General features: G+C 37.5%; 1 protein-coding gene across 1 annotated transcript; it reads left to right on the top strand.

Annotated features, from left to right (window-relative positions):
* The first annotated feature begins 5,205 nt into the window (after window positions 1–5,205).
* LOC124896703 lies at window positions 5,206–6,785 on the top strand. The gene is made up of 5 exons (XM_047408428.1): window positions 5,206–5,335; window positions 5,714–5,906; window positions 6,338–6,523; window positions 6,614–6,620; window positions 6,762–6,785. Exons 1-5 carry the CDS (start codon window positions 5,206–5,208, stop codon window positions 6,783–6,785), a joined length of 540 nt encoding a protein of 179 aa, XP_047264384.1.
* Window positions 6,786–11,743: the final 4,958 nt, after the last annotated feature.

The raw sequence follows: 11,743 nt of genomic DNA, 5'->3' as shown, positions 1-11,743 counted from the left end.
TGTTTTGTCAAATTATATTATTCATTACTTGTTTATATACACTTTATCTGTATATTGAAAAACTGCTATACATTATTTAATCATAAATTACAATTCCATCGAGTCTTTGGCCGTACACTTCACACACTATGGTTCACGCGGGGGATGTCTTACACTCCCCCAAACCTTCTTTGAACTCCATAGTTTCAGAGTTGTTGCATTTAGGTTAGGGTGCCTTCTCGCAATCATTCAGTCCTACGCTCAACTATTTAGGAAGATTCCTATTCTAGAAGTAAATCACGCTATATACAAACTCATAAAAAATAGGTTTGAACTACATTTTGACCTGATTCTTGTCCTGATAAGATACGTAGGCAACCCTGCATTATGGTTCGGTTTCTTCACTGTTTCAAAAAAATTCTTTCGGTATTCATACTTGGGCAATATTTCTGAAATAGTTCAAAGACGCTCTCCAAAAGTATTCAAGAGCGCAAATAAATGATTCCTTGAATTCAAATCTCAATAACATTAGTGTGTAGCTGAACTGCCTCTAAATCCTCACCCATTTTTGGTTCGAGAACACCTAGATTCTTCTTTCAAACATCGTAAACCATTAAATTTATGGTGTATCGATCCCCACTATCAAAGCAAGGGTTCAGTATTCTTTTATTCATAAGTATCCTGCCAACTACGGTGAGATATTCCATAGCTTCTTCAATGTGTGACCTTCTTAATCTCGTCGACATATTGAAGTAATTTCAAAACTCTCCTCATTCACGACATCCATCCTCTTGATCGTCTAATCAAACCAATTTTGTTGATACAAGCAATTCCTTCCTGATCGTCTTTCATATTATCTTTTAAAAGATGACCACCACTTTTGTACATTCATACATGTTACATAGAAATTTACAAATTTTCTTGAACTAAGCAGACCTGATTCTTGTTTTCAAAAGATATTTAGGCAACAGTCATTTGGGTTCGGTCCTATTTCCTTTTAAATAAAATAAAATTTTGACTTGGTTGGTACCAACACAACTAGGAGTGTGCATGAGAAAGAACAAATTGGTATGATAGAGAGGACCGACTTTACGATAAACCATAGATTTTTTTGGTACCTCTTAGTCAAACCTGAGTAACACCCAAAAATTCTCTTGCATACATCAAAAACTAGAACAAAGCCAACCCCATCAACAATGCAATGCAATGCAATGAACTAGTCTAAATGCATTGTTGATCCAAAACTTCGCCTGAATGTCTGTTGAGGCAAAATTCTGAGTTACACTTAGTTTTGGAAAGGATTGTAGGACTTTCTTGACTATATTGTGCCTTCCATAGCCTACCAAATAACATCAATCCCTAGTATTTCCCTCTTTGAGCCTGACACCTTTTCTTGGGAATAAACCATATTTGAGCCTATACCTTTTAAGTGCTTACATACATTATTCCTGTTTAGCCCACCTCCTTGAGCGTACTAAGTACGTGCAAGTTGCGAATGAAGATTCAAGATCAAAGTTTCCAAAGGAAAAGGACGTATATCCCCAGAAGAACAAAAATAAAAGATGACTTCGAACAAAAAAAGAGCAAAACACACCAAAAATAAAAAAACCTCTGATAAAGGTGGCAAATTATCATGCCCCAAAAACAAAAAAAATAAGGAAAATATATTGAAAGGAGGAAAAACTCCAACACAAGATTCAAAAGAAGCCGAAACAAAAACAAAACAAGGGGGAAAGAAGCACAATAAAGAAGATCTAGCGTCAAAAGCACGGATACAGTGCAATGCTCATTGAGGAATTAGTCACTTTTATCCCTAATGTCATCCTACCCAACCCCAAGCCTACATTACAAGCCAATAACAAGTCCTACAAGATCCTACTCTAAGTTTTCTCACATTAGTGGATACTTATATGAAGGCCATGTCTATGATATCATAATTACATTCATTGAACTTCGTTCTCAGTGTGAGCGTATATCTCTAGACATCTCAAAATTCAGAGAAAAATAATACTCAAATATGTGTGAGAATGAGACATTCTTTCTGGAGAGGGCACTTGAAACATGGGAACATGCACAGTTCAAAATCTTTGTTTGAATCAAGACAAACAAATCTTATCAATACTTAGGTATATCTGAGGTACCACTTGAAGCTATAAAAGTTACTCTGAAGTCGATCTCGGTTAGCTGGAAAAGAGATAGAGAAATCTTATACACACTTCTAATGGTTGGTACCAACTTTAGTCAAGACACAATTATATCTTTTCATTGTTCAAAATTTCTTACAAATAAAATACAAAACAATCTTCTGCATTTTCACCTTTCTGCATTCTTACAAAAAAAACACAAATAATGTTCTGTATTTTTACCTTCCAGCATTTCTTACAAATAAAACACAAAGCAGTCTTCCGTATTTTTCATCTTTAAACATATTTTTACAATGAAAATACAAACAAAAAACTCTTTCCTTTCAAATCATGCATTCACATACATGCATCACACTTAACGTGCAAGACACCTACCTCCGAATATCAATAATTGACCTTTCTCTTCAACATACTAATGTGTAAGCCAATGCTAAGATATTTGAAGCTTTTAACTCTGAATAATTACGAAGTCTTAAGCAACTTTTGTTATTTTTGATCATTTTTGTGTGTTAATACAGATACAAGTGATCGGTGAGGAAACCAAAGGAAAGAAGAATAAAACAGTTAAAATAAAACAGTTAAAATCTGGTAGAAATAAGCTAAAATGTATCTGACGATCATTTTGAAACGTTGTCATACGTGGGATAGGCTGTCAAAGTCACCGTCAAGATTAGAAAGAACCTGAGAAGATTAAATGAACTATGATGATGATTTGGAAGGGCCGTCAAATATTTGACATCTCATCAAAATTGTCGTTAACCAAAGGGCAGAGTATACTGATTTCTAGTGAAGTGTGATGCCAGTTTGCAAGCGTCATCATGAATTTTGACACACCGCCAGGTTTGCTGTCTGAAGAGTCATAATATAAAAATTCACTGGAACCTTTGACGACATCTCGCACACGTCGTCAGACATCTGACATACTGTCATTATCGTCGTCATCCAATACGAAGAGAAAATTGAAACTTTAATTTTATTTCTTTATTTAGGGTTGACTATTTAAAGACTTGTTTTAAGGTTTTTAAAGTGAATTGGTCATTATCTATCAGACATTAACCCTGAAAAGAGAGGGATGAACATTGCTTTCTTTGATCAATTGTTCTTCTTGTTTCTTATCAACTATTTTTGGTTTTCCACCTTGTGACTAAATTGAAGGAACTACTTGTTATTTTTTTCATCCATTCGTAAGTTTATCCTTATCATCATGAATTCAACTTGTTATTTTGTTCATCAAATCATGAGTGGTTAATTCATATAGCCAGACTTATGGGACCCATGGATTAAGGTTTGATATGATGCTAGGTCTTTAACAAATTCAAAGAGTAGTAGAACATCTTAAAATTCTATTATTTTAACTGAAAATCTAGTGGTTGCAAATATTAGATTATGCCTTAGGTTTTATTTGCTTCTAACGAAGAAATAAACTAGAGGTCGTGAATTATCAACAGGAACTCGGATGCTACCAAACTTCTGTTTAATGATTGATGTCGTAACTGGATTAATCTACCTAAGATAACATCCTATTAGAAATAGATAAGTTATCTAAGTTTCAGAGTATTAGTTAACAAATTGTCTGGTGAGGTCGAGAAATAAGTCAGAAAGTATCATAGTCAAGGATATTCAGTTGTTTCTACTTACTCCAAGAATCCTAAGCATTACCTAGTATTTGTTAACTCCCAATACCCATGGTGAACATAACTCTGGTTTCTTATTTATATTGATTACAACACTAAAATATAGAAAGTGAAAATTGACTCTCTATGAAATTTAAACCCCCACCTTCCAAAATAGTAAACTACCAGTAAAGCATTTAATAAACAAATTAAAGTTCACACCCTATTCCCTATGGGATTCAACCCCAACCTAGTTGTGTTTAATATTGACAACGATTGCTTACACCCATACAAGAGTGTAATTTGAGCATTATCAAAAATGGTGCCGTGCCGAGGAATACGATTGTAGACTAAAAGTTTGTGTGCGAAAATGTGCTGATAGTTAAGTTTCCTTGATTTACATTTATTTGTTATTTCTTTTATTGTAGGTACTGTGTTGTTTATGCCAAACACAAGAAGTTCCAGAGAACTACTATTACCAATCAATCTGGAACCTCAACTGATAGGAAGAATGGCTGAACAACAAGAAGCAGAAAGACTAGCTGCTATGGCCAGAGCTTAGGTGAATGTGCAAAATTTGGGTCAACAAACACATCCCCAGAACCCTAATGATGAAGACTTAGGTGATGAGAAATTGATGAATCCACAAAACCCTAGGCGAGCTGAATGAGTTGCTGCACCAGTACAATAAAATATCAACAAAAATCATCCAGTTCGAGGAAGATATGGGCAGCAGCCTAGGAAATATGAGGCTATTGAAGATGATGAAGGAATGGAAGGAGTTGTTGCAACGGGTGCTATAATTCCTCCACCGTTTGTACTGGGTGGAAAATTCAGCATAACAAGCACCATGATCCAACTCCTGTATCTGAAAGGGTTACTTGGAGGCTTTCCTGGTGATGATCCGAACATGCATTTGGTGAACTTTATTACAATTTACAAATCTTTTGACAATCCGAGAATGAGCCAGAATACGGTCAGGTTGAGATTGTTTCCTTTGTCTCTGTCTATGGAGGAAACAATGTTGTTGAATGAGTTAGATCCCAATTCTATAACCAACTAGAAACAGTTGAAAGATGCATTCCTCGAACGTTTCTTTCCACCCTTTAAAATAGTACAGTTGAGGGATGAAATTAGAAACTTTAAATAGCTTTCGACTGAAGCACTGCACGAAACCTGAGAAAGATTTAAGAAGAAACTTGGACAATGTCTGAACCACAATATAATGGATTTGGACTTTATAGAGACGTTATATAGAGCTTTTAACTCTATGGAAAAATCCTATTATTGACAATGCTACAGGTGGTTCATTCATTGACCTCTCTTTTCTAGATGCTTCTAACATGCTGAATAGAATGACCAAGCAGAGTCGGGCTTAGAACACTAGGGATTCTGTAGTGGCTAGCTCGGCTGTTGCTGGTGGTATTACTGCGGAGCAGCATAGAAGGGATGAGGATCGAGATCAGGATATGGCCCACTTGAAGACACAGATGGACTTGCTTGCCAAGCATTTGCTATCCAACAAGACAGAAATAGTTAAGGCCGTGGAATTTCAGGGTACTGTGTCTACAGGTGCTAATGCTGAGACAAACTATGTGAGTAATCAAGGGGTTTCTAAGGCAATATCCAAGGGAACCAAGGTCGGACTTTCTATGACAAACCTGATTATAAAGATAGAGAGCAAGGACATTGGAGAAATAATAATGACAGGAGTGGTTTATGTATTCCTCCTGGGAGTCAGGATGCTACGATGACTAGTTCTGGAAAGATTTCCATGGAGGACATGATGGAAAAGCTATTGAAGGGAGTTGAAGCTACCAACTCGGGGGTAACTACTATGAAAGTGAATTTTCTACCCTCAGTCAGTTGGTTAGCTCACACTTTGCTTCTATTAAGCATTTGGAGCAACAGATAAGCCAACTGTTAGCAACTCTAAACCAGAGAAAAGCTGGTACTTTACCTAGTGATATTATTCAGAACTCACGACTAAACGCTCTTGTTTGGCGATTACCACTCAAAGTGGAAAGATATTATCTGGCCCTTCTATGGGCAAAGCTATAGAGAAGAAGGTAAATATTGATGAATCAGAAGGAAGCAATCCAATGGAATCTGAGAAGATGGATGGTTTTGTTGATATTTCAGAGAAAAAAGATAAAAAAAATGGGAAGTGGTATTGAAATAAATGCCAAGACCACCACATCCCTTTCCTTAGAGATTGAAGAAGAAAGCAGACAACAAAAAATTTAGCAAGTTCATGGCAATAATGAAACAACTGATACTGAATGTGCCATTGATGGAGGCACTTGAGCAAATGCCAAACTATGCTAAATTTATGAAGGAATTGCTAACAAAGAAGCAAAAGGTAAGCTGTGAGCCGGTGTAGAACATCCACCACTGTAGCATTGTTTCTTCACAATCCTTACTACTAAAAAAGCTTGACCCTGGAGAATTTACCATACCGTGCACAGTTGGGTCCATGAAGTTTACCAACACTTTATGGGACTTAGGAGCAAGTATTAATTTGATGCTCCTTGATATCTACAAGGATCTTGGATTAGGGGAACCTACCCCTATAATGATGCATCTTGTGATGGCAAACAGGTCGGTGAAACGACCAGTTGGTATATTGCACGATGTGCCATTGAAGGTGGATGACTTTATTCTGCCTGCAGACTTCGTGATATTGGATTGTGATGTTGATTTTGAGGTACCCATCTTCTTGGGTAGACGATTATTAGCCATGGAAAGAGTGTTGGTTGATATGGATCTCAATGAGCTAAAGTTCAGGTATGGAAAAAGAGAGGCCAAATTTAAAATGCATCATCCTATGAAGCGGTTGGAGGAGATAAATATTTTTTGATTGTTGATGTATTCCAGGAAGATGGTAATGAGGTAGTGATATGGTATCTTGACAAAGTCTGAGTAGTCAAGATAATCAAGTCGTGCCACGATGTTAAATGAGGCGATGTTTGGAAGGCACCCCAATGTTTTAATTTTATTGCACTTGTATTTTTAATTTTTGTAGCTAAGAGTTGTACAAAGGAGGTGAACTAGTTTTAGTCAGCTTGAGAAGGTTTACATCAATTTTGATGGGCTGTAACAAGTATGACAAACCATGAGAAATGGCGTTAAAATAACCAAGTCGAAGCCTTATTCTGTTAAGGCTGACAAAAATTTTGAAACGCCATCCAATATCTGACATGCCGTCAAAATGCCATCAAATGAGTTAAGCGTAGCTTTAAAATTTTGGGATAACCCAGCCCAATAACAGCTGTTCACATTCTCGCGTACTTTAGATATTTTCTCTTCCAGTTATGGTTTTCTTTCCTTAAAGAGCTATTTTCCTTCCTTTTTCACATTTAATCCCTTCTAAGGAAAAACTGTAAGACTTTCCTTGTTGAAGCCTGAGAGTTGAGTCAAGAAATCCTCTTTATTTCTCATCTCAGTCTTCTTTCACTTAAAATTCTAAGTGTTTAGAGTACATCAGCTAAGTGTCGACTTCCAGGTATGAAAAAAACTCCAGCTTCATCTTTCTTTGGATCAATTGTTAACTACAAGAAACCTTGGTTTCAAAGGGGTAAGCTAAACCCATTAACATGCTTCAAGCCCCTTCAAAAACTAGGGTTTTTAGGGGTATGCGGTATAATCTCATGGAAATATTAGTAAAGAACATGACCTAAGTTGAAATTGAGAATAATGGTAGAATAAAAATCAAGTAAAAAGAAGTTAGAAATTGTGATGTTGTCTGGCGGCAATTTTCACAACCTTTCACCTGTGTGACGGCCATTCAAAAATGCCATCAAAAGCTGAGAAATTTGTAGATTCTAAATAAGGTTGACGATAATTTTGAAGCGACGTCACACTTGTGACGGCAAGTCAGAAAGGCTGTCAAACCTGGGAACTAAAAGTAGTGTTGATGTTAAACTAAGGTGATCTTTCTTCCATTCTTGTTTGATTATGAGTACTAATTGAGGATTTCTACGTTGTATAAAACTGAGCATGGCACCCAAGAGGAAAAATCCAACCACACCCAAGAAAGCAGGTAAAGAGAGTGTACCTCGAAAACTTTTCAATGAGGACTCTAATTATGAAGAAGAGGAGCATTTGCTCAGATGGAAAATAAAGAGGAGTAGTCCAAAGACTCTACCTCCACCTAAGCATATTGAGGTGGAGAATACTGATGATACTGAGGTGAAAACCTCATCTGAGCAAGATTTGGAGGAACAAGGATCAGAACACACTGATCAGGGGTCTGAGAGCACTGAACAAGAAGTTAAAACTGAAGATTCTGAGAGGCCTGCAGCTGAAGAAACTGAGTCTAAATCACCATCTTCAGAGCATTAAGGTGATAAAGATCCTCCAGTACTGGGAACTTTGGTGAAATGAAAAAAACCTAAGGTTAAGAACAATGTGAGATGATAAATCCCTAGGGATGAAACATCTATTTCGATGGACTTCGCAGAACAGATCGACGAAGTGCTAGAAGGCCAATTCTAGAGGAGAAGAAGATTATCACTACAGGGTTGATCAGATGCCCTGAGGTGATGCATAAACTCAAGGATGGTCTGGAGTGGACTACTAGGGGAAGCAGTGTATACTTTCCTTCATTGGTCCAGGAGTTTTACGCGAATTACCAAGATATGGTGGAAAATATGCTAAAAGAAGGGGATAGAACTTCAGATAAGCCTCTTTTGACCAAAGTTGTAGTACGTGGAGTGAGGGTCGATGTATCATATGCCACCATAAATAGGTTTCTTCATGGGAAAAACTTTATCCCATGATCCACCTCACCTACATTGTATGCGCAGTTGAAGCATCAGGAAAATCAACGCAAGTGGCTAGCGACTCTCATAGCAGATGGGGAGCCGGAGTGGTTGAATCTAGCAGAAAGATTACCAAAGCATCTCTAAATTCAGAGGAAAGATATTGGTGGGGTTTAATACAGATTCATCTGATACCCACCGAGGGAGAACATATTAGGGGATGATCGATAAATATTGATTTCAAGCTTGATAGATAAAACCCTCTTGGACTTCGGTGAAATTATAGCGGAAGAGATCAAGATTCGACTCGCAAGACTCGATGCTGCATATCCATTCCCATTTCTAATCACTAGGTTATGTGAAGAAGCTCATGTACCTGACATTTCAGGTATTGATGATGAGATACATGCCAAGAAGACTCACAACCTTGTCAGCAAAAATGAAATTCGGCCGGGCTTGTGACTTGATCAAGATGCAGTTGGTGCAGCAGATCCTCCAGTCACTGAGACTGTTGCAGCACCAGATGTGGGGGTGAAAATCACCAAAACTATACCACCACCACCACCAGCATATTCAGCTCAGGCAGATTGAGTGCCTCCAAGTGAGCCGACTGCTTTAGTTCCTCTAATAGCAAGAAGGTTGGCATTTTAGCAGATTGATATTAGGAAGGTGGCTAGGAAAGAGAATTGGTGCGAGGTGAAACTAAAGGTCTTCACCAAATAATTTGTTGCTACTGTAGACAAAAAAGTCAAAGCTGCACTCGATGCTGGACTAGAACCTTTCATGACCTTGCCTGGGCGCGTAGTAGATCTTAAAAACATATTTGATGCTCGGGTAAGAGAGATGACAGATGCTGATCTTGCTACTTTCAGGGCTGGATTAGACAAGGTGAAGGCTGAGGTTGGGATGCTGCAACAGCACCTAATTATGGTGCCAACAGGATCAGCCATGCATGATATAGAGGAAGATATTCCTATACTTGATCTTACTGTGGATTCCCTGAAGGAAAAGAAAAAAAGGGGGGAAAAGAAAGGCAAAAGCAAAAGAGATGAGCCTGATAATGAATAAGAGAGAAAGGCTAAAAAGAAAGCAAAGAAGAAGGCAGAGAAGGAGAACTTGAAAAGTGCAAGACTGGACTCTCTAGCTGACACGGAGAAGTGGGAAGTAGCCATCAGAGCTAGAGCTATAGCTTCTTCATCGAGCCAGGCTCCAGCAACTACAAAGGCAGATTCTACGAGTAGAGAAACGATAGCTGATGATTCAGTGGAAGGGTCAAACACCCAGGACCCACAGGCTTGACTGTTTTTAGGTATATCCTAACCCGTGGTGCTTTTTATTTCTTGATTTTAAGTTGAAGATATAGGAAAACTATTGTTATAACACGTTCTGTGGATAATTAGGAGTAGTCCAAATACTTGAGGTAGTTAGCTCATTTTGTGAATTTTGAGTACCTCTCCAGCGGTCTGATATGTTGTAAACTGTGTAAAGTGTGTCTAGTATGACCACTGTGTATCTATTTGTGGTACTAGCGTGGCAAATAAATAACCTGTAGAAAACAAATGCATGAAATAGATGAGTGGTAATGTGATATATACTTGTATGTCATGTGCGTGTAAGGTCTTACTCAGTTCCCATTGTGCGTTGAATCTAGAAATTGCCCAGTTAGTCGTGTCATAGTCATAGAATAGGCGTTTAGGAAAGGATCATAGGCGGTTTTTGCATGTTAACCCATTTTAGCTTAAATGACAATCAAAGTGTGAACAATATCCTTTGATCCCTTTTTGAGCCTAAATAGCCTAATTCTTTCTGGTACACCTTTCACCTTCCCATTACATCATAATGAACCTATTTTGGCCCTGGTCCTCCTTGGAAACTGTGCACTTTGACTTAGGCAAACAGCCTAAGTTGAGGGTGGCTCCTATAGGGGTGCGTGATACATTATGATTATGAAGAGAGGTAAAATAAGGAAAATGAATAACAAGTTGGGTGTAGTGAAAAAGAAAATACAAAAGAGAAAACTGAAAAAGTTGATCTAACGCTTAAACAGACGGCACCCATCTTTAGAATACTTGACAAATAAAAGAGGGAAGAAAAGTAGGTCAAAAGTTGAAACCCCATGAGTTAATGTAGTGCCAAGGAGGTGTAGTCAATATGAAATACCCTTGAATGTCATACCATTCCCTAGCCTACGTTACAAGCTTAGAAAAGCCCTATAGTGATCCTAACTGACTTATCTAAAGACTTCGGTACTGACTATAAGGGCAAGCCTATGGCATTCGATGCGCAACATTGGAACTTTGTTCTGAGAGTAAGTCGTATGTTCATCCCTATGTCTATACATATGAATCTGAGTGAGAAAGGGATTTATTTTTTGTGAGGTCACAACAGGTATGTTGCTATTAACTGCTTTGTTCGGAAAATGTAATTTAGGTATGTACTAGGTTGTTATTGCAGAGATTTTTGCCATATCTAGATGCTTGTGAGTTACATGGTTGTTTTCAAATATTAGACACAGTTGATTTTATTTTGATTGATCATGGAGATGATGCATATATTCTGAACTGATATAAGTAGTTAGCTGTCTAAAAGTACTTTGTTTACTCCTACTTATGTTTTAGTTGCTTGAGGACAAGTAATTGTTTAAGTTGAGGGTGTTGATGTGTGAGCCGAAGCTAACACATTTAAAGCTTTTAACTCTGAATAATTGCAAAGTCTTAACAAACTTTTGTTGGTTTTGATCGTTTTTATGTGTTAATGTAGATACAAGTGATCGAGGCGGAAACCAAAGGAAAAAAGAATAAAACAGTTGAAATCTAGTGGAAATAAGCTGAAATGTATCTGACAATCATTTTGAAGCGTTGTCATACATGGGATAGGCTATCAAAGTCACCGTCAAGATTAGACAGAACCTAATAAGATTAGATAAACTATAAGGCCATCAAATATTTGACATCTTGTCAAAATCGTCGTCAACCAGAGGGTAGAGTATGCTGATTTCCAGTGAAGTGTGACGCCAGTTTACAAGCGCCGTCAAGAATTTGTACATGCCATCATGTTTTCCATCTGAAGAGTCAGAAGATAATAATTCACTGGAGCCTTTGATGAAATCTGGCACACGTTGCCAGATATCTGACACGCCATCAAGATCGTCGTCGTCCAATCTAAAGAGAAAACTAAAACTTTAATTTTATTTCCTTATTTAGGGTTGACTATTTAAAGACTTATTTTAGGTTTTTTAAAGTAA

Source organism: Capsicum annuum, chromosome 3 (assembly GCF_002878395.1).
Source record: "Capsicum annuum cultivar UCD-10X-F1 chromosome 3, UCD10Xv1.1, whole genome shotgun sequence".
Lineage (NCBI taxonomy): Eukaryota > Viridiplantae > Streptophyta > Magnoliopsida > Solanales > Solanaceae > Capsicum > Capsicum annuum.
This window is presented reverse-complemented; position numbering and strand designations above follow the sequence as displayed.